Genomic DNA, 24449 nt, shown 5'->3' with positions numbered 1-24449 from the left:
CAGTTGCTCAAAACTGTACTTCTTTTTATCTGTATAGATTTGTATTAGTAGACAGAAGATAAGAACTGCCTCCAATCAAACTCCAAGCAAATTCCAAGTTCCTTCTCGTGAAAACCAAAATATGCCCCATCTATTTAATTTATTTGAGGCAGGTGGCCTGATTTGTGTTATGCTTAACCTTCTTGTTTAGGCCCTGAGGTGTATGGGAGCAATGAATTTATCCACTCTCATGACCATTGATGCCAATGCTCAGACATGAGTCCTGGGCAAATCAGTGCACTTGGCCTCCAGTTTGGACTTTTAAGGGAATTATATATGGAGCAAGAGCTGAGCAACTTTTTTGGTGGGTACATATACTGGCCAATCATGAGAAGGATCTTTGGAAGAGGAACCCAATGTAAAGTTGAATGGTTCTCATTTCTCAAAGCTGAACTTCTACAAATCTCTTTCCAGTTTGGGTGGTCATTTTTTTCCCTTCAAGGTACTATAATAGAGAGTACATTTCTCTCTTGCTACTCCTTTTATCCTGGTAGTGCTCCGAGAAGGAAAGAGGAGATTACAGGATATACTGTGTGTCAGAGACTGTGTCGTATTTTACAAACTATTTCCATTCGTTAAAGTCAACCTCAGAAGCAGGTGTTTTAAACTTCATTTCACTGATGAGAAAACTGATCCAGAGAGATAAAAAACTATGTCTTCCACTAACACATGACACATCTTTTGCCCAAACCTTTTGTATCACTTCCTCTGAGGTCAATGGCTAGAATTGCATAAAAACAAAAAGAAAGAAAAAAATTTCAAAGGGCAGCTGTTCCTTTTTGATTGGTCTGCCAATTCCTCCTAGGTCCTAGGGTGGGATGTGACAGTAATCTGAAAACCCACTTTCTAGGTGGAGCCTCACATTTTTGCAGGACCAAGGGGGAGGAAACACAGTCTTTTCTTTTTCATTATCCCCTTCCTCCCAGCCTCTGGGGAAGTACTTCTCACACAGTAGGTGTCCTATGCCTGGTTTCTGATATTAACCTTGATGTTGCTACTAATTTGTTTGCCAGAGAGGATTAAGCTCAACCATCTCTGTTGCCTCCAGGAAGAGTGTCCCCTCTTTCATTTATGTTCAGTTATTACCTTTTTTTCCTATCTTCTAACAAGCAATAATTGACCCAGATAAGATTTGGATTTTCAAAACAAGCTTCCTGTGCTATCCCTTTTCTTCCTTATAGAACCCAATAGAAAAAAGGAAGCAAAAAACAATCTTGAAATGCCATATGGGAAGTGTTAAAGCATTTATGTATTATTGTGATCTCTGTATGAAAGATCATAGGCTCACAGAATCTATGATTCTGTTATTCAGTTAATACTGTATCTAGGTTTTTCAGCCTTCAGAGGCTATTTAATCTTTCTGATGCCACAGGGCATAGCTGGATTGTCTCTTTTATAAACTGACACTTTCCCCTGCCTTGCCAGAGAGAGTACTGCAGTGAGAATTTTACTTCTTGAGTTTAGGCTCCATGCATGATTTATACTTGCATGTCTGGTGACAAGGACAGCATCAGCCACTGCTTAAAAGCACTTAATAAAGGTTTGTTGAAGTATGTGTGATTTAGGATAACCCTACTTGCTATCTTGGGGCTTCATCTATAAAATGAAGAATTTGGCCTGCACTTTCTTCCAATGATTCTGTAATTTTGTAAATGCTTTGTCTTGGCATTTCAGTTCATGGTCATTTATCGTCTTACCTCTTTACATAAATTTATGGTAGTATTTATCTTTCTTCTTAAATGTACCTTTCTTATAATTTCCAAACATCTCGTGTCATGCTAATCCTAGCAGAGTTAAGCTGTGTATAAAGCTGCTTAGGTTTTATGTGTCTTTGGGTAGTCATGTCTTAATGCGGGTGCCAAAAGCATACTTTCATTTTCTACCCCCTGAAAGGCACTCTGTGTAACTTGTTACTTCTTTTATATATTGAGCCTCAGTTTATTTGTTGACTTTAGAACAACTTATACACACAATAGCAAATATGAAAAGTCAAGATGAAGGCAAGGTACTTCTTTGTCTTTGTCAGTTATGTCACAAGCTTTATTGAACACATTGTGTCTTATTTAAAGCTCTGTAAATAAAACTAAGGTTTAGGTTTCATAGTCAGAGTCCTTTCTTAGTAACTGTACAAAACATAATTTTCACATATCCAACCACCAGTGAAAATATTACTCTCCTTTTATACTCATGTTTTTACAACTGGTTTGCAGAGTAGACTTTGATATCTGAGTCCTGTCTCAGTAGACTAGGAAGAAGAAAAGCAAAGATATTGACTACAATTTGTCTTCCAACCCACACGAATCCTACACCTGAAATGACAATGCTATTGAGATCTTGTTTTAGGGTAGCCTCTCTGAGTTGTCATGAATCAGGTAGTTAGATCACTTGAGACCTCATTTTTTTCTCATCTGCAAGATGGGATGACCATACCCCTACAAATAGGATTTTGATAAAGAAAGAAAGTGCACACGAGGGACCTGAACAGGGAGCAGGGTTGGGTATAGTTAGTTAGTAGCCGGGAGGTCCGTTAAATAGCAGCTTTTCCTATACCATTGTTACTGCTATTACTGTTGTTAACTTTGCCCATAATGGTCAAAAAACCATCATAAGAAAGGCTTTGAGAGATCCAGCTTCTGCCTTTAGATAACTAGTTTCCACCCATTTGTTCTGCATGGCAAAGGATGAAACATGCTCGGGTCAAAAAATGTGGTTTCAATTCATATTCAGTTACAAAAATGTAAGCTAAATCCCTCTCACGTAGTTTTTCTTTTCCTATTAAAGAAATGTGTTTTTGTTCCAAAGGAAGAAGGTATATTTGGACAAGTGAAGTATCTACAATTATTCTAACTTATCCATTTTTCACCTGATCATTGATTAAATTACTGATAATTAGCCCAGAATCAACTCTGAGCATTTCTGATGTTCTGTAGTTTTGAATAAGATGTAAATGGAAGAAATATCATCACCACATAGGACATGATTTTATGTTTTATCTTACAGTTTGTTTTTTTCACTGTAATATCTAAGAAATGTATTTATTTGTGAGAGATTAAATCACCCCCATTGTTCCTCCCATTGTTTGCAGTGTCCTGTGTTTTTTTTTTTTCCTAACTCAATTCCATTGAATATCTATGAGTTGTCACATTTTTGGTAAGTAATAACTGTGTCAAGCTGTGCTGACAAAATGTCCCAACATAACTGTTAATAAGCATTGTCATTTTAAGCATGAAACAGTTTAGCTAATGATTTATCTCTTATAATGCAGGACTCGAGGCAGCTGTATGATTTGTCTCTTTAGCAAGTCAAGTAATTTCTTTAACAAAATGTTCAGCGCAGATGGGCCCTAAGCTGTCAGTTAACTATTATTGTGTCTGCATCTGCTTGCTCTCAATGCACTGTTTTATGTATTCAGCCAGTTACTTAGCTGCAGCCCTGTGAAAGGCTGAACCTACTCTGATTGGCAAATAAAATGTTCATTTGTCTCTTCTTCCTATTGTTTTGTTTTGGTAACACATGTCAGCAGCTCAATTACCCAGTTCATTAACAGCTCCCACAGGACATGATGGCCAGCCCGTGATAAGAGGGCAATTCTGGCACATATGGTCAGTAATGGCCTCCTCTCTTGGCAATTGTAAATAAAAGTCACTTGGCCCTTTTCCTTTCGCAAGAACTACTGTTGTCCTGGTCCTCTTCAGTGTGCAAATTACCTTTTTCTGCTCTACGCAACGCGATCCCTGCCAACTAGACCTTAGCTTACTGTTTTTACAGACCTGGTACCTTAATATGGAGAGGCGTCCTCGCCCTTCATTTTAATTATGACTGGCTTTTAAGCTCTTGAGGCAGGGAAATTCTTATCGTGGGAGTCTATTCTTGGAAAGCTGTTAGCTGATTAATTAGTTAACTAATCAGTTTTCCTAATTGAATAGCAACATATTTACTTGGGGGCTTTAAGGCTCTCCCCCCCCCCCCTTTGAAATCCTCTGGTGGTGGTTACCATGGAGTTTAAAATGCCTTTTTATTTTTCCAAAACAAACAAACAAAAAAATGCAAATACTTGTAGAAGCTGTTTGCCAGCACGGGTGTGGGAAGGGTGATCTGTGGCATCCTGGCTTGTTGAGAGATTCAGGATGTGCGAACACACACACACACACACAGAGAGAGAGAGAGAGAGACCTCAATATGAAGGTTTAAGGAGCGAGTGGGTTAATTTGGGTCCGTGTCAGGATGCCTAAGCCAGAACAGATCCCTCCACCACTTCAGTCTTTGAAAGAAGGGGTTTAAACAGGTACCGCTCGTTGGACTTTGTGGCTCCCGGGAGCAAAATGCTGCTTTTGCATCAGGGGATGAAGAAGGGCACACGCATGTTTTTACTTAACTATACCGGTGAATGCAGCTACTAAAAATAACCCCTCGCAGGGCTGCATAGATGAACGAAGGAGAAACAAGGCTTTCTTCCTAGCTGCGTTGTCACAAAGGGGGCCTTTGAAATGACGCAGGGTCAGGTGGGGGCCGCTGGGACGGAACTACGCGTGGAGAAAGGTCTCTCCAGGTGATGTGGGCGCAAAAGCGCCTCGCACCTCCAGGCCACAGTGGCCGCAGCCCTGGGAGGCACGGACCTTGGGGCCGCGCAGCTCCACACCTCTGAGCAGCCGAGCCTTTCCACCGGCCGCTGCTTGTCAACACTTATCTTAAACAAACACCCAACAGTGCGCGGGGTGCGCGGAACGACTCCTGGACTGCGCCCGCGCCCGCCGTATTCATAACCAATCTGTACTCTCCTCCCAGGGCAGCCGGCACTCGGGGAGTTGTTGAGTGTCAGGGTTTATTTGTGCTATTTTGATTAGCCCCAACCTGGCATGAGCTTATTTTCCTTCTAATGACCTCGTGCTGTGAGACGGCCGCTACGGAGGGAAAGGACTTAGGTCAGAGGGGAGGGGAGTACCGTTCCATTTCCCCAGCCAAAAACTGGGGGACTGCTGGCGGGAGCAGGAGTAGGTAAACGGCTAGAGGATTCTAATCAAATTTCGTGTTCTTGAAAGAACCTCTTCTCGAAAAAGCCCGGCAGATCCTTGCCAAAAATTGCCTTTTTTTTTTTTTTTTTGCACTTGCTAAAGAGTCTTTTGCTGGCATATTTGGGGGGGGGGGGGAGTCATAGAGGGAATTAAAAATAAAGGAAGATCACTGTACGCCCTTCACCCCCATAGGCCACTGATGAGGTTGTCCCCTAGATGATCAGCTAACAAAAGAACAGTCACCAGAATCCTAGCTCTGAATGAAGAATTCAGGAAAGTTCAGTTTATCGCTTGATAGTCTTGTTAGGTGACATACAATTCTGGCTGCATTCTAGAATTTTGTCATAAATATTTGGTTTGTTGCATTCAGTGCCCTCTCCATATTCTATGTATGTGTGTGTATGTATATAATATATCTATTTAAAAACTTTGAAAATAATGATGCCTGTTACTTCTTGTGAATTAATATGGAAGAGAAGCTTCCAGGTGCCGAAGTCCCTAGACTGGCTCGGATTAACCCCTACTGTGCATCCATTTCAACCACCCCCTCCTCCCTTCTCTGGAAAAAAAAAATCCAACCTCCCCTTTCTCATCCACTCTGGCTGCCTTTGTGTCTCCTGCGCCCTGCCAGGCAGGTGTCAGAGCACTGAATGAGGGTAAATGCCCCGTTGATGGGTTCCACAGATGGAGCGTGGAAATCGGTAGAATAGGCCTCAGCCACAGGCCATTTCTTGGGATCCAACAAAAGCCTCCAAATAAGTCAACAAAAATCCCGAAGATCACAAAGGGAAAATGTCATTTGTCATTTACTCTGGGCCTGTGAGGAATATCAGTCTTGCTTCACTCCTCCTGACTTTCACCCGAGGAAACACGAGAGAGGTCATTCACATCTTTCTCAGTGTAAAAGAGCTGCTTCAGGTCAGAAAACACTGAGTTGTCCCATTGTACCCTTCATGTTGAATGGCAAAACTCACAGGCACAGGGGACATTCTGCAGTTAGCCAAGTAGGTGCATCAAGCGTTGAGTGGACCTGTCAAAGGCCTCATGGGATATACTTTTTGAAATATTCTTCGTGGTAGGATGTGGTGTGAAACGACTCCATGGAGCTACCAGGAAGGGTTCTTATTTTTATCTTGTCCTGCGGCCAGCGAAACACAGCCAGGAGTGAAAATGCAGACAGGTCCCGCTCAAATAGATGAAAACAGATAAAAAGATTCTGGGATTTGGTATGAGGCAATCCCAATACAAATGGAAGATGACTGGGAAGTCCCACCTCTAGCCATGTCCCACCTCCCCGTGTCTGTAAATCGCATTGTGTTATATCTGGGGCAAACACAGAGTCTAAATGGTTGTCATGTTTTGATTCTTTAATTATTCAAATGAAAGGTCTTGCTGAGAAGAAAGACAATGTGCCAAATTCATGCTTGTGAATTATTTTGTGTCTCCATTTTTTGCCTGTCTCCCAATTCTGAATTATATTTGTCTGGAAACCAATAATTACAGAATTCCACGTGACTAAATCCCTATAAAATTGAGGCAAGATTTCATGTATAATAGTGTTAACGAGGATGAAATATTTCCCAAGGCTACAGAGCAGGTCGCAAGGGGCTAACGGACAAAGACATTCTCTCTAATTCTGTAATTCCTTCTTTAATTAAGCTTCATGGTTAGTCTACTGGTGGGAATACTTTTGCCTGTTCTTTGCAGTTTGATTTGTTTCCCAATGAAGAATTTGTAATCCTGTGGGGTATGACAATTGCCCAATGCTGCTTCCTTCCTTTCTTTTTAACAAAAAAATCGATTTTCTCAAGTTTAATCTGGGCAATTAATGTGAAATTTTTGGAGTAATCAAAAATTTGGCTCCTAAAATCTAGAATTAGCTTTAGCTAGCAAAAAGATGTGATGAACTTTCATAGAAAGCACAGAGTTAAAGCACTCAGGTCTCTGGTGAGGGGGTGACACTTTCCTGTGATCCCACGAGGGCTTCTGCTCAATGACCTATGGATACCATGATGTGTTTGAAGTTATTCATTCCTGTACTTTTGTTTAAAAATAAATTACAGCTCTTGATGACCTTTTAAAAAGTGCATTTTAATAAAAAGTAACCAAAAAATTTAATAAATATATAAAATTAGTAAATTAGTTCCACCATTTGTAGTTCCAGATTTCAGACTGATTTTACATTTTAAAACCATTGGTCTCTGATGGTTCCTACTGGGCACTGCAAATGATCAGACTGACTATTTTGATTTCTCAAATTCATTCAATATCTTGGCAAAATTGATTTCTTAGAGCTTTATTGTTTGTAATCTGTACATTGAATCTATAAAGGAGTCAATAGTGTTCACTTAATTGAATTCCATTGGAAAATGTTCTGATTTGGATATAATATTGATCCCATCGTAGTATTTTTATGAATATCATTTGATTCTTGGTAGTTTTTGAAAATTAGGGACAAATGGTAGCAAAATGATCAGCTACATGATTGACATCTGAATTCTGATTTTGGTTCCTCTTTGTTATTCTTCGTCAAAAGAATTTGTGTGTGTGTGTGTGTGTTAAAGGAACCAATGCCTCTTTTTGATATTCTGAGCTAAAAGAGAGAAAGAATCCCATTGACCTGAGTCAAGTCCTGATTTCCTTAGCTGTGTGTCCTGACTAACCTCTTGGAGTCTCAGTTTCTTTTTCTCTGAAGTGGGTGAGTACTTATTTCCTAGGCTGGTTGTGTAGTTACACGGGAAGGAGAGAGGAATCCCCTTCTCCCTGGAAAGGCTTAAGGTCATTGGTGACATGGAGTTAAACTAATATGCAAGTCAGAGACTGGATTTTGAAGGGGTTGTGAGGATAGAGTCAAAACTTTCCAAATCTTCTAACAGCATATGGATTGGGATAAAATTTGCAAGTTGTTGTTATGTATTTTAAGGCAATACAGTTTTTATTTGGAAGGGTATGTGTTATATATTGATAACATGCATTTTTTATAACAACTATTCTGGAATTTCAAATTGGGGGACAATTTCTTTTAAATGCACAATAAAGCAAATTTTGTTTGTAAAGGCATCCAAGGAATATGATTGAGCAACTTTAATATAATTAAAAATCATCCATTAATATTAAGGCTGTGCAGTAATTATAGTCCCAAGAGAGTTTATTTAATCTAGTTGCTATCTTTTGGCAGTTTAGTAACTGATTTAGACAACAGTCTTGCTAACATTGCCTGCAGTTTCAAAGTCATAGCATTAGCTACTCTGTACAGAAAAAAATACATAATTTTCTTCTTAAGCTACATGAAAGATGTTTTACTTTGTATAATATTTAGGATCAGATACTTTGTATCTATTATTTAATTTATTTTAGTTGTTTGAGGAAAACTGAGTATGTAAAGTAGAACTCAAACAAAGGTCTCCTGTGTTCCCTTAAAATGGAATTCAACTTTTAGATTTGTTCTTGGTAAAAATTGGGTGATTCAAATTCAGGTGATTGTTGTGAATGAGTTTCTGTGCAAATAATGGATTTTATTTCTATTGCATGATTATACGAATAGCAGTATTTCCATCTTTAGAAATAGCTGGTTTTTCCTAGCTGGTAGATTAATTGTGGGTTGCTGACTTTACATATTTTAAAGCCCACATCCTTTTGGGGTTTACAGATGGGGAAAAGTTAGAATTAACTTGTAAGATTGTGGCTTCATATTGCCAAAAATGAAAGGTTGGTTCAAATAATCTTCCAGTAGAAAAGTCAGGCAAATCATTTCCTCAATATCTTTTGAAATGATGTTATATGGAGGTTTTCCTGGCTCGATGTAGCCTTCCCATTGCTTTTGAATAAACACTCTAGAAATAAAAACAGTGATTTGTTAGCTTGTTAAAGAAAAAATTATTTTTGATGGTAAAGTCTATCCTATTGACCTCAAAAGTTATGTCTTCTTTTTTTTTTCAATCACTAGCTGTTGGTAGTTCTTCAACTTAACAAAATTACAATCCTCTTTGAAAAAAATTGCTCATTATTCTCTGGAAAAATGCAAGTGTGTAAATAATTGGAAAAATTTTTAAATAATTTTTGAAGGTTCACAAAGTGCATCTAAGTGAATGTTAGGATTCCGTAAGAGCAGTTTCCATTTTAAACATATAAAATAATGGCAGTGAAAATTAGTGTTAGAGCAAAACTGACATTTTGCCTTGCACTTGCATTCATCTAACATGTACTTATTGAGAACCTAAGGTCATGGTTTCTGGAGGGAAGGCGGTGGAGAGGAGACTGAGCTGAAAGGCTTATATTCTGGGAGATGATTGTTAAAGTGAAACACAGTGGTCTTGACCCTCTGGATTAATTCTCTCTGGTGCTTGTAAATCTAACTGGTCATTTTCTTCAGAAACCAGAGAAGATTTTGATTAATTGACCTGACAGTGCATGGCACATCATATTTACTTGGGAGAATTTAATAACCCTAGAGACTCCCAAAGGAAACATGAAAATTTCCACATACTATTATACTAATGGGATCACAGTAAGAGAATGTGCAAGCAAAGATTTAGGGCTCTCCAAGGCAGAGAAAGCTGTTGGTCAGTCCTGGAACTTTGTTGGGTTTTTCACCTGAATTCACTTTGGAGAGACAGGTAAGGGCATCAGAAACTGGAAACATGTAAGGAAATATTTTGTGGAAGTACATTTCGATCATAAGGGAATAAGTAATTCATTTCCTTGGAAGCAAATTTTTTATGATTTAAATATGTGTGTGTGTGTGTGTGTGTGTGAGAGAGAGAGAGAAAGAGAGAGAGAGAGACTCTCAGTAAATTATGGCAAGAAGTATTTTATATACTTGGAAATTTAGAGAGGAAGAAATATTAATATAGAATACTCCATGGAGGTATTCCTCCAAGTACTGTATATCAATAGCATCGATAGCATCAGCACATGTGTCAGAAAACAAATTAATGCAAATTCTCCAGGTATACCCCAGGTCTACTGAATCTGAAACCATGGAGAGGGGTGGCAATCTATGTTTTACCAAGGGCTGTGGACAAGTCTGATGCTCTGGAAGTGAAAGTTGGCAACTATGCACAAATGATTGCTAGTTCCGTTTGGCTCACATTCCTCAGACATACAAACAGGTTTAATACTCCCTACAAGTTTTCAGAGTGCATTTAGATATGTTTGCTGCTCCTCCACTCTTATGGTCTGTCAATGATAGCACTCTAGCCCTCTGGCCTCTGTCCTGATATGGGGTTTCTGGAGCCCTGGTCTGATTGACAGGTTTTAAGTTTGTAATGCAAGGCATGGCATATTTCTTAGCAGGTTAACAATTCTTTTAAATATTCCCATAGTTAAGGGCGGACATTTGGCTTAATAGTAATGACATGTCAGTGTCTGTGTTTGGTTCCTGGCTCTGGCTCCAGATTCCAGCTTCCCGCTAAAGCAGATTCTGGGACAACAGGTGATGGCTCAAGTGATTGTGTCCCTGCCACTCACATGGAAAACTTGAATTGAGTTCCCAGCTTCCAGCTTCCATCTGGCTCAGTCCTGGCTTTTGTGACATTTGGGGGGTGAACCAGTGGATGAGAGTGCTTGTGTTTCTCTCTCTCTCTCTCTCTCTCCCTCCGTCCCTCTCCCTCTCCATCCCTCCATCCCTCCATCTCTCCATCTCTCTCTCCCCCTGCATTTCAAATAAAAAATAAAGTATTCTCTTATTTAAAGTCTGTTTTTCTTTGTTTAATACTAAAGACCATTCATATTGAATTAATATAACTGAAAAGCTAAGCACAATATTGAATACACAATAGATGAATTTTATATTATAATTTTCTTTTGTTCTTATGTGCAAGTGTTTGTTGTCAGGTACAGTTTCTTTTTATTTATTTATTTTGAAAGGCAGAGTTACAGAGAAATAGAGAGATAGAGAGAGGTATCTTCCATTCACTGGTTCACTCCCCAGATGGCCACTGTGGCTAGGGCTGGGCTAGGCCAAAGCTAGGAGATTGGAACTTTGTCTGTTCTCCCATCTGCATGCAAGGGCCACACACTTGGAACATCTTCTGATGCTTTCCCTGGCCTATTAGCAGGGAGCTGGATTGGAAGTAGAATAGCTGGGATTTGAACTGGTGATCATATGGGATGCTCTCATCACAGGTGGTGGCATAACCTAATGTGCCACAACACCAGGCCCCATATTTTCTTTTCTTAAATTTTTTTATTAATATAAAGAGGATAGATTTCATGTACTTTATAGGTGCATATCTTCTTTAATTTGTCATTTATATTACTAATTTGCTCTATTGCCTCCTTGTTTGACAGTGTTTAAATGAGACTAAGATGTAATAACATTAAACTATTAGAAAATAAAATATTTTTATGAAATAATTTTGATACATACCTTTTTGGGCAGCTAATAACTTATACAGAGGTAGAATGACATTTTACATCCCTTTAGAGAAAAGTTAAGTCTGAGTGTAAGATAAAATAGACATATAGGACATATTGCATTTCTTCTAGTGCCACCTGCATTTCCTCCAGGTCCTACCCAACCAGAGGGTGCAGTTGAGTTAGCTTGACATTGACATTAATAATGTAGTTTTCCAACTCTTCTTCCCTGTTTGGTGATCACACATGCTGGCCACTTCTCTAGAGGATCCCCAGGAATTTGGGGGTGGGTGGTTCAGAGTGCATTTAGAGGTGCTTGCTGCTCCTCCACCCTTTTGTTCTGACAATGATAGCACTCTAGCCCTATGGCCTCTATCCTGATATGGGGTTTCTGGAGCCTTGATCCAATGCATTCTCAAACCACGTAACTCTTCATAGGCCAACAGGTGCTCTATTACTGGCACAACTCACTTGGCTGTGGGAGCCTAAACATATTCCTAGTTGCAACAAGTGGAATCCTACTCCATCCCTGTTGCCCTCAAATCCTGTTCTGGAAATGTTGCTACTTGTGCCCCAGCTTTGCCAGTCTGACTCTTCCTGTAAGGATTCAGGATCTTACTGCAGCAGACACCATATTGCATCATTAACACAATTTCTGTCTCATCTCTCAGCTCCTCTTCTCTTTCCTAGGCACTTTCATGCTATGTTTTGGAGATCCTTTCCTCATGTGAATAGGTGTAAATGCAAGTTTTGTTGGGAGGGGGCGGCAGCAGGGCCAGCTTCAGCGGCATTCATCCTATGCAGCACTCCGGAGCCCCATGCTGGGAAGGGGCCCAGGCCTGAACCAATGCTCTGTTGTTGGTGTCTTGAAATTCCTAATAATTTATGGACAAGGTCTTCACTTATTATTATTATTATTTTCACAAGGTTCCTAAACTACTGTCCTGGACAGTAGCCCATCCACTTAGCAGAGACCCAGAATCTGAAGTTCAATTTAGGGCCAATGCATTAGACAATGGCCTCTTCTTTTTGGCTCAGTTCTTGAGGTGTACGCTAATAACGTATAAATTTCTTAAAGTATTTCCAAATGTCTGGTAGATAAGATTAAATCTAAGAATGATTTTTCCAATAGAAGCAGTAGAGTCTACAAATATATAGGAATACTACAATAGGTTACCATTATTGGCCCTTAAATTTGAGTTAAATTTTGAAATATATTTTTAAAAATATGTATTTTCAATATCTGTTGAAAGATTTCCCAATATAAAGGCTGATGAAAATCTATCGGGAACCAAATTAAATGTGACTCACTCATTAGACATGAATGGAGTACCCATTTAAGCACTAAGTCTAGGCCATAAGAATGTAATAAGGCCTGTCCCGGTTTCTGAAGGTCTCATAATTGGTCTAGAAGGACATATTTCCATTGCAAATACTTCTGTCTGGGGAAAAGGGAGAGATAGATATAAAGTAGTAAAAGAAATTAAACATCATTTGATTATTAGGTATTACTTGGAAGGGCTTGGTGTCCACAGTAAAATATAGAAAATGAATTTCAGACTGAGATTTGAATCATTATGGTTTGGTCAGTGTTGTTTTTTGATGCACATTTTATCAATTTCTTTCCTCTGTGCTTTTAGCCTCAGCACCTCAATCAGATGAAGGCTCTGACATTGACTCTGAACCAGACTTACCACTAAAGAGGAAACAGCGCAGGAGCCGAACCACCTTCACAGCAGAACAGCTTGAAGAACTGGAGCGTGCTTTCGAGAGAACCCACTACCCTGATATTTATACCAGGGAGGAGCTGGCTCAGAGGGCAAAGCTTACTGAGGCCCGAGTACAGGTACTGCTGTCCAGACATTCACATCCTACTTAAATCCAGATAGGAAACAAAGCCACGTCTTCCCATCTGACACATATTTTAAACCAAGAAAATAAGTAGATGAAGAATGGCATTTCATGTGGACGCACATCTTTGGAGTTTGGTTACTATTAATAAGAGAATGTGGCTATATCATTTAAGACTTTTACAAATATGTTATTTCACGTTCCTCATCATTTTAGGAATGCTAGGCACTACATGCATGGACTTTGGGGGTGAACACAGGTAACGGCCATCACATTTTGAGTAGTTACTCTGCAAGGTACTCTTTTAAGTGCTGTACGTGAATGAACCCATTGCATCACTACTAAAACCTTAGTTTGGATCTATGACTAACCCCATTTTATAGATGAAGACACTGAGACTAAGACTATGTAAGATAAATACCCACAGTCATATAGCTGTATAGTTAGTATAGAGGTTCCATATGCTTCATCTTTGTGGCCTTTCCATTAGGAAAATATTCAAAAGTATATCATATAAAGTTCCTTCCTTTAAGGATTTTATGGTCTAGAAATACTTCAAGTATTTATGTTATTTGGAGAAATAACATCTTTTAATTATCTTTTGAACTCTTGAAAGTGCTCTCTAAACCTTTCGGAAAAGGCTTCTTACATGGAACAGGTTTCTATTGAGTATAGAATAGTGTTTTAATCATTAATGATGACTTTCCCCTTCAGCTGGTAAAGCAGTGTTTTAAAGAATACAAATGTCTTAGTGTATCTTGGAACTCGTTACTGCCCCAGAAGTTAAATTACTTTATCTGGAAAAGTTGTGCGTTATTCCTGGATACTTGACTTTTATAGTCAAAGTCAGGCTAGAGATGCAGGAGTGAACAAACAGTTGACATGGTCCCTGCACTGACCAATGCTCTCACATATGTGGAGCGCTAACTCTCCTATTAAGGATATTTACAGAAACAGCCTCTCCTAGGCTGCAAAGCCTTGTCAGAGCAGTTGTTTTATTTAACTTTCCGTATGATCATCATAGTGCCAGGAAAGTTGAGGAAAACTAATATGAATTAAGATATTTCCTCTCAAGAAGCTTCCATCTAATAGGGGCAACAAAGTAAAATAAAAATAATTTAAAAGCAAAGCATATGTGTTATGTGTTGAAAGAGGGAGAAGAAAGTGCAATTGAATTGAGAAGAAGAAAGAATGAGATATTGGAGAAAATTAGATGTGCATAGAATAGACAGATTTGTGGTGGGCTTTCTTGGCTAGGTGGATATCCATTGGGCAGGAAGGGTGAGGAGACTATATTGGTAATACAGAATTATAGGACTAAGACACAGATTTCGAAGTGCGTGGGTTACATATAAGATGACCTTTCATTTTTACTGTAGTTGTATAAAGGAAGAGTGAATTGTCGAATTTGATTAGAGTATAAGGAGTTGTGGAGTGGTGGAAAGAATATGATTGGGTAGCCAGATTGAGGACATCCCGTGGAAGGAATACGTTTCAGGTTCAAGAGCTCACTTGATGTGACAGGCAGTGGGGGCTACGGCATGGACTGGGTAGTGGCAGTGGGAGTGGCTATGAACTGTGCAGTGGGGAACACTCTCTGTACCGAGTGAAGTGGCTAGAATTCAACATTACATATGAGTGTTATAAAATATGTATGTGTCAAATCTATTTTGCTTTCATCATTGTTCTGTGATTACTTGGTTTAAATGTGAATCAAAGTCCAATCATTTGTTTATTGAGTGTCCATCATATTTCCAGGATTGGTTTCTGCACTGTGTGGCTGGCCAAACTCCCATGTTGAGGCTGCTCTTTAGATCAAATGTTAGCCCTGAACTCAGGTTGAGTAAAAAATTAAACATTAATTTTAAAGAGATCAGACAAAGAGGAGAATGAAAAACTGAACAGAGGGTTCTGTGCTGCTATCCCTCATTTCTGCCTTTGTCAAAAAAGAGGATAGGGGCAGAATAAATTCCAAGCTCATGTAGCATGTACAGTATTCAAGGATAATAATAATGGCTCATTAACTTTCAGAGGACATGGGATCAAACCAATAAAGAGTGGTTCATATTTTTCTAGGCAGTGACCTCCTCTCCCAAACAGGGCCCTCATTAACGTAACAGCTGTCTTGATGTGGCTTTAACCCGGTGACTCTTTACATTCCTTATGGCTTCCTTAGTCCCCTTGAGACACATCATGTCTTGCTCCACAGCTATGATCTACAGCCTAACAAATTCCCTAGAACACCCAGCATATGGATCTTTTAGTTAACCCAGCAGGGAAAAGAAGGGAGTAGTTAATCACTGATTAAAATGCCAGAAGAAAATCCTTAGTTTTTAGAGGGATCTGGGAAAGCAGTAGCAAAACCAACCTCGTTTGAGTGACAGTGAGAAAGTATGAGTTAGTTTAATTCAGGGCACCTGAGAGAACCAAACACCAATTTCTACCCCCTGCCTCAAACCCCAAACCATGTCTTTATTCCACATTTTTTCCCAAGGAAAAATATTTCTAAAATATTTCTGGGCTTTTCTGGATAGAGACGAGATTAAAATTATAACTCAGGCATTTGTGTTCATAAAATTCATTCGGATAATAGCTATGTTGTGTTTATCATAGCCAAATCTCAACACACAAAAATTGTTATACGCCAAAGATTATGTGCCTAATAATAACACTACAACTTAAAAAAAAGATTTTTACTGAATTTATCAGGGTAGCTGTTAACAGGCAAAGAATGGCAAGCATTTATGTTTTGAGTGAAAGAATTATTGCAAATATAGTGTGCAAAAGTTTTAGTAAATATTCCATTTAAGAATTCCACTAAGTAGGCAAGTATCATTCTGTTTTACCACCAAGATAATGGAAAACAGGAAAGGAAACTACTTGTGGAAATAGCATGTAACTGGGAGTCAGATGATGTGGGATTTGGTGCTAGCTTGCCAAATGTGTTTTGGTGACCATGTTGCTTAATCCTTCTGGACTCTTTTTCTTTCTTTTTTTTAATTTACAAATATGAGGTAGGTTACATCAGATGATCTCAGCCTGGGTCCACAGCCAGGTTAGCCCTGGGATCTGGGAGACTGAAGAGTTGTACACAGAACTTTATGCCTGTATGTATGTGTATGTGTGTGTGTGTGTTTGTACACAAGCATAACTACAGAATGGGCCTTCGTTTTTCATCTTCTCAAACACCATCTTTCTCTCACCCCCAAATTAAAGGCTACTGGGTGCACGATTTCACAGAATCCTTATAGCATTAGTAACTTGAGATTCTCAGGGAAGCCCAATGCTGACATAAAGCCACCTAACAGATTTGTATAGTTCAGAAGTAAAAATAGTTGTATAGTTCAAAAGTAAAAATAGAAGTGAAAATTATGAACTCTACAGTGAAGCAAGAAGCTGGCCATCCTGCAGCTCTCTGCAGGGATTGCTTTTGGGTGTCTCAAGGTGTAGTTGAATATGCTTTAGTGTGTGTCACTGGTCCTTTGACCATTTGCATGCCCTTTGACATGCCTGAAAACATGACATCCCTTTTTGTCAACTTTACTCACCCCCTTTGTCACCTGTTCTTTATACGGTGGCCAAAGCTGGATAGCAGCAATGGCAGGAGGGCTATGGAAAGCATGGCATAGAAAGGGAAAGGGGATGAGGGTGAACGAGACAAGGTCCACAGAAAGAGCAGCCTGTCCCAAATTTGCCTACCTGGACAGTACTATACTTGCATGGCAGCATTAGTGTCCAATGTTTAATCAAGCATCTTATGATCTTGTGAATTTTCTGTATAAAGACTCATTATTATATCCTCTGCCTATTATCAAATTTATTTGAGGGGCTGGTGATGTGGCATGGTGGGCTAAGCTTCTAACTGTGGCAGCAGCATTCCATATGGGTGCCAGTTCTAGTCCCAGCTGTTCCTCTTCTGATCCAGCTCTCTGCTATGGCCTGGGAATGCAGTAGAAGATGGCCCAAGTGCTTGGGCCCCTGTACCCATGGGGGAGACCCAAAAGAAGCTCCTGGCTCCTGGTTTCAGATTGGCTCAGCTTTGGCTGTTGCCACCATTTGGGGAGTGAACCAGCAGATGAAAGACCTTTCTCTCTGTCTCTCCCTCTCTGTGTCTGTAATGTTACCTTTCAAATAAATAAATAACATCTTAAAAAATTATTTGAAAGAACCCATCTGGAATAATGTAGGTTATTTTGAGGAGGATAGCTGTAATGTGAACTAGTAATTTTAAACAAATTTCTATGTATTTATTTTCATTTTATTTGAGAGAGGGAGAGGGAGTGGGAGAGGAAGAGAGAGAAATTGATTTTTCATTCACTGATTCATGCCCCAAGCACCTGCAACAGTCAGTGTTGGGCCAGGATGAAGACAGGAGCTAGCTGGGAATTCAAGCCAAGTCTGTCACATGAGTGACAGGGACCCAGGTACTTGAGTCATCACTTGCTACTTCCTAGGATGGGCATTAATAGCAATCTAGATCAGAAGTAGAGCAGCTGGACTCAAACCAAGCTCTCTGATATGGAATATAGGTGTCTCACCTGGTAAGTTGATCTGTATGCCAAGCACCTGTCCTTAAACATTAATTTATTGATGGCAAAATTAGGTTTATACCATGGGACAACAAGCAGTAATTCATGAAACTTGGAAGCAAGTTTGACCTAAGCCTCCATTCATGTCAAACTGACTTTCAGTTCTTGAGGTGTTCTTTGGGCACTTCCTGGTTACTCATTGGCACAAAAAGCTTTAGTTGCAGACCAAAGAGCAAAGGAGACAAAGCAAGACTTTAATTCTTTGTTTTCTTAGACAGAAGTGCCAGTGTGAGACTTATTTCATAGCTAACATTTATTGAACACTTAATATCTCCTGGTATTCTTTTAAGTGCTTTGATTGTACTGTTGTTTTTAATTGCTACAACAACCATGAACGTAGTTTTTTGTATTTCCCATTTACCAGAAGAAAGAACAGAGGCCCACAAGTATTAATAAAATTGTTTAAGGTCATAAACTTAGTAGGCAGGGAAGCTGAGGCCAACTTTTGTTGGGTCTGCACTGCAACTATGTGAGTTAAAAGAATTACTCTGTCTTTACAGTGGAACATATGAAGTTTTTCTCAACTTATATTGTTGAGTTGGAACACTTGATTACTTACTTTAAAATTTATGAAAATCTTATTCTTGTGCCATGCATTGTTTTTTTCTTACTAGTTATGCTGATTTAAAGGGCCTTTTAAATTTAAATTTTGCATTGGGGTGGGTGTTTGGTGCAACAGTTAAGTCGCTGCTTGAGTTGCTTGCATTTCACATCACAGTGCCTGAATTTGAATCCCAGCTGGACTTCCAATTCCAGTCTCCTGCTTCTGCAGACTCTGGGAGGCAGCAGCTGATGGTTCAAGTAGTTGGAAACCTTCCAGCCCATGGAAGAGTCAGTTTACATCCAGGCTTCTGGCTTTGGCTTTGCACAGCCCTATTATAGGCATCTGGGGAGAGAATCAGTAGATGGAAAATTTCCTTCCTTCCTTCCTTCCGCCCGCCCGCCCTCCCTCCTTCTCTCTTTCCTTCCTTCCTTCCTTCCCTCCTTCTCTCTTTCCTTCCTTCCTTCCTTCCTTCCTTCCTTCCTTCCTTCCTTCCTTCCTTCCTCTCTCTTTCTTTCCCTTCTCTCTCTCTCTCTTTCTTTCTCCTGTTTCTCTTTCAAATAAAATGAAAATACATTACAATTTAAAAAATTTTGCTTCAAAAAAATTGGGCATCATTATACATCAGGAACACATTTAAAGATCATTTTCCAAACTGTAAGAATATACTATTATAGAAAGGGTCAGTAGAGAGACCTGCACATAACAGAAATTGCCAGAGTCAGATGAAATTAAACAAGGCTGCAGTTCTTCAAATGAAACAAAAACTTTGAGGAAGTTTTGACATTGTGATATTTTACATGCAATTACAGGCAACCAACTGTCTCTAATACTAGGTCACTAACTAATCTGTTTCTCTTGTCCTCACTTCCTTAATATGCTGAGTGATGTGGAAAGTCAGGTAATGTGTGGGGACAATGAAATTACAGTGAATTATAGATTACAGTGACATTTAACAGGTACATAGCCAACTCTGTAAAATTTGTTCTTTCTGCCCCACTGAAAAAGTGACTGGTTGAAAACTCGTGTTCTCTCCTGGATCATCAATTAAAGTCCAGATTGTCTCTGTTAGTGATTTTTTTTTTCAAAACAAGGAGAAATTTCTGGTAATTTTAACCATTGAGTCATAAAAGTGCTTTGTCTATTTTAGATGAACTTATTCAGTCTTACACACTCATCTAGGTCATTCTAGATTATTCACTGTTAGAAATTAGTGATTCCATATTGAAAAAAGTTATATAAGAGTTCTGAGTATTAAGAACATTTCTTTTAATTAAATATAGGATGCTAACAGAGTTCCAGGGTCTCTGTGTTTATTCTGTTTGGGCATTTAGAATGAAGGTTATTTCAAGGGCACCTGTTTTTTCTTTCCTACTCAAAGTAGAGGGTATGTCTTTTCTGGGTTTCAGAATAGCGAAGGCAAGGATCACATCTCAATTTGTGACTTCAGTGTATTTTCCCTTTAATCCTCTTTGTGGCAGACTCAGCTGGTTTTAGGAAGCACAGAAGGTTGGCAATGGTAAGATGGTTTTAAAAATCTGGATAAATGGCCTGAGACAGGCAGATCAGTACTCAGAAATGCTGGTTACTGGTTCTCTCTGGATTTATTTAGTCTAAATTTAAATGTTTAAATTCCTTCCTTTAAGAAACTCTTGAACCTCCTGCTGAAGGTTTGTTTTTCAGTAAAAATTCGCTTCCCAACTATTTCTCTTTGTCTTTTCATTGTAGATATCATGCATACTGTATCATAAATATAAAAATTTTAAAATCCAACTCCTGGTGTGTTTCCTCAATGTCTTCAATACTTATTTGTATCATTTTGGAAAGAATGAAAACAAAACCAAAAATCCCTATACCTCTAGTCTGTTTGGATTCTATCTTTCAAAGGCATTTATAGGAAGTTATGATGTTTCTTCTTTATTGTTAGACAAAGATTTTTTTTTTAATTTAAAAATTGGGTCATGGTGGAATTGGAATGAACGTTGAATCAATAGCAGGTTGAGAGTAATAGAGAGTTCAGGCATAGCCACCCCCTGGGCAAATCAATCTTGGTTTACTTATCTAAAGGTTACAGAAGGAAGTTGGCACAGAGATTGGCAACATGCTCTGAGAACGACCCAAGTGTCAATTTTTGAGTTCTTCACAAAGCATCTCATCAGTGGAATTGAGGTTAGTGAGTCTGCATGAGTGAAGTCATATCAGGACTTGTTGGAGTTCAACTCTCTTCCCAGCCTCGTACATAAAGCTGAAGGTGCACTGCACATAGTTGGTCTAGACAGATGTGGAAGAGCTCTTCACCTGGGTCAAGAGTACCTCTTTAACCTTGAGGTTTTATAATGTAAAACGTGATTATGGTGTATGGTGCTGCACAGTAAACAGAGGGATAAATATCACCCAAAATTCCAACCCACAACCTCCTTAGACTAACACAGATTGTTCCAAACACTTTCTTGAAAATGGTTTTCTTATCCTGAATCCTCTGGAAGTCATAGTAACAGGCACTTAGACTTACAGTGAGAAGACACAATTGGTACAGCCTGAACTCGAGTGCTGTTCATGGTTCTATTATCCCAGGTGGCAATTTATTAAGTTAAGTAAAACTCTAATTCAATTATGTATCAACATGGGAAAATATTGACTTACCTTCTTTTCCTGTTGGTAACTTAAGGAGTTTTACATGTTAATATGTTGAGGAAGTTCAAACAGCTTTTCTTACCAGTATCTTGCAACAATGGTTAGGGAAGACAAAACTTTTTTCAGATAAATGGTCAGAAAATATTCATTTATCTTCTATTCTTGTTGGAAACATAAAAAGTACTATATGTTAATATTTTGAGGACGTTCCAACATCTTTTCATATTAGTGTCTTGCAAAATAAAAGGCTTTTCAAATACTTGGGTGAGTAATAAAAATTTGAAGAGATGTCTTAGCAAAATATTTGCTAAATTGGGCTTTCCTGCTTCAGAAGGGAGAAATCTTTCTTTTAAATTATATGACTTTAAAAATCACAATGAAGTTGTATTATTATTAACCTTGTTCCTTTAGTTAATCAAGTCTCACATTTTTCTTAGACTGATGTTCTGGAACAAGACTAGTATTTCTATTCTAGTCTGTCACCTCCATCTATAGTGATCTTTCCTCAAAATCATATCCAAACTTAAAATGAACTGAAACTTTGAATCCTGATCCTATGCACATTCAAACATGGAGCCCACACCTCTAGTGAACAATTGTTTTGGTCTCCTTGTCTCTGTGAACTCTATGAGGACAAGGCTGTAGGCTATGTGCATGTGGGGCCCTACCTTGTTCCTCACTTATCTCTCCATCTCCAATCAAGAGTGCTTTCTCCATATTAAGTTTCAAAAAGCTTTTAATGTAGGAATTAGAGTATCTTTAATTGGTAGAAATCTTCTTTCATTTTGAGGAATATATGTGGTTAATCCTCCACCTGTGGCGCTGGCATCCCATATGGATCTCGGCTGCTCCTCTTACAGTCCAGCTCTCTGCTGTGGCCTGGGAAGGCAGTGGAGGATGGCCCAAGTGCTTGGGCCCTGCACCTTCATGGGAGACCAGGAGGAAGCACCTGGCTCCTGGCTTCGGATCACCGCAGTTCCAGCTATAGCGGCCATTTGGGGGGTGAAGCAACGGAAGGAAGACCTTTCTCTCTGTCTCTCTCTCTAGCTGTCTATAACTCTACCTGTCAAATAAATAAATAAAGAAAGAAAGAAATTCTATAGACGTAATATGTAAGGGCAAGATTATGGGTCCATTAAAGGCCTTATATTCAATTTCTCACCATCTTAGATGCTCTGTTACATTTCTTGCTGCTATTTTTGCCCTTTACTTTGTTGACTCATACAAAATATTTGAGCTTTGAATTTCTTAAAGGCATTTTATTCAATTACATCAGGTTTTCTTAATGTACCTTCTTACCATAATTCCTGACAAGGTGTTAATAGATGTTAAAGTTGTTATTGAAAGCACAAAACTAATTGTTTTAGATTAAAAAATGCTTTCATTTCATGAAAGCTTCACCTCTTTGGGATTTATTTCCATTGAGATCAGTTCAGTGTCTCAAAATTATTCTCCTATTCAATTTATAAGACTGTCCAGGTGCAATACCCATAATGACCATAGAAATTCAGAGACAGACTGATAAGAATATAAAATACTAGACTTTGTGTAATGGGCAAGGACAAATTTAAGACATATGCTGTGTAAGGGTCAAAGGTTCCAACACATGAAGGTGGGTGGGTGGGTGTTGATGGCAGTGTTGGAGAGTCCTGTTGTACTTCTGCTTGGCAGTCCCTCTCCATGACCACCACAAGATTTATGGGGGCTACTGCAGGACCCTGGAGGATCCTTGAATCCCTTCTACTGACTCTACTCCTGGCACTTAACTCTGCTTTCACCCCCAACAGTATACCAGACAACATAGAAGGCAGAGGCACTTGCATCTATTTGCCCTGGCAGTAAAGAGACTTTCATCTGTTTTAGCATGCAAAGTTCAGCAAGAATGTGCTATAATTCATCAGTGAAATCCTCAAATTTTAAATTGCATCCATAGGTCTGGTTTAGCAACCGTCGTGCAAGATGGAGGAAGCAAGCTGGGGCCAATCAACTGATGGCTTTCAACCATCTTATTCCGGGGGGATTCCCTCCCACTGCCATGCCAACTCTGCCAACATACCAGCTGTCAGAGACCTCTTACCAGCCCACGTCTATTCCACAAGGTACAGAGGAAGAGTAAAAGGGATTAAAATGTAACTTCCAATTGCTTTCTCTGGTGGATATTTTATACACTGAGATCCTTCTGCAATGTTGACATTGATGCTTGTTTGCAAATCAATTATATTACATCAGGTTGTCCTGAATGTACCTGTCACATTTCAGAAACATAGTTTGTTGTCTGACATGTCTGAATCTCTCTAGATAAACTATGTGGTAACATAATACCACTGCAGTATTTTAAAACAAAACAACTTTCCTAAACAAACCTGGGATTTGCTTTTCTTTTGTTAAAATTTTACCACTACATTTGTACTCCAGTTTGCAAATAACTGAAGTTCTGTGATGGCTACCAACTGCAGTAGTCACAGAGAAAAGCTCTTTGGTAAAGTCACTATTTGTTAGAAGCACATAGAGATCAATGGGATGATATTAAATACTAAGCCTCAATTATTTTGAGTTATGAAAGAAAGCATTCCAACTAGATGTTTTAAAAACGTATTTGATAAGAAATTTGAAACTTGTGGCTTCTTTATTGGCTAATTCTTGTGCCGATTAATCACATTCACTACCCTAATAGGCTTGTTAGCATTGTCAGTGTGATTTCTGCATCCATACTCTGGGCAAGTGTGCCATGAAAGTACATACCTAAAATAGAAATAGGTACAGAGAGGGTGTGTGGCTATTTGCTATGAATGGTTCTAAACCTACATATTAAGAGACACCTTTGACATGAGCATTGGGTCTGATGAATGTGTAGTACTGATGGCTTAGTGATTTGTGACCTTGTGCACCACGCTGTCTGTGGCCACCTGCACAGAACTTAATGGCTGACAATCTTTTTTCATTTCAGCTGTGTCGGATCCCAGCAGCACCGTTCATAGACCTCAGCCGCTTCCTCCGAGCACTGTACACCAAAGCACTATTCCTTCGAACCCGGACAGCAGCTCTGCCTACTGCCTCCCAAGCACCAGGCATGGATTTTCCAGCTATACAGACAGCTTTGTGCCTCCGTCGGGGCCCTCCAACCCCATGAACCCCGCCATTGGCAATGGCCTTTCACCTCAGGTCAGTCGCGTGTTTCTAGGCAGATGACTTGCTGTATACCAGAACCAAATAGTCAATTCCCCGAGGCAGTAGTATAATGAATTGCTAGATTTAAACCATAATGTATTCTTTATACAAGCCACATGATTTCAGTTTTCTAGTTTCCTTTCTCTCCACCCTTCCTACTGGCTGCATCAAAAGTTGTAGCTTAGATTTAACATCCAAATGATTTCTAATGTAATCACAGAGACTCTGTTTAGACTTGGTTGTCAAGGCGTTTGTCAT

At 39.2% G+C, this 24449-nt stretch overlaps 1 protein-coding gene across 4 annotated transcripts in view; it reads left to right on the top strand.

The window, feature by feature from the left end:
- Positions 1 to 24449, top strand: part of PAX3 (paired box 3) — a 100494-nt gene that overhangs the window by 56413 nt on the left and 19632 nt on the right. For all 4 annotated transcript variants that reach the window (XM_062202035.1, XM_062202043.1, XM_062202059.1 and 1 more), the window contains exons 5-7: positions 13049 to 13254; positions 22957 to 23122; positions 23971 to 24185. In XM_062202035.1, the coding sequence (XP_062058019.1) occupies positions 13049 to 13254; positions 22957 to 23122; positions 23971 to 24185 (587 nt within the window). The remainder of the gene's footprint in view (positions 1 to 13048; positions 13255 to 22956; positions 23123 to 23970; positions 24186 to 24449) is intronic.

The sequence above is a fragment of the Lepus europaeus genome, chromosome 1 (genome assembly GCF_033115175.1).
Source record: "Lepus europaeus isolate LE1 chromosome 1, mLepTim1.pri, whole genome shotgun sequence".
In the NCBI taxonomy this organism is placed as follows: domain Eukaryota; kingdom Metazoa; phylum Chordata; class Mammalia; order Lagomorpha; family Leporidae; genus Lepus; species Lepus europaeus.
Note: the sequence above shows the minus strand (reverse complement) of the source record. Positions and strands in the feature narration are given on the sequence as shown.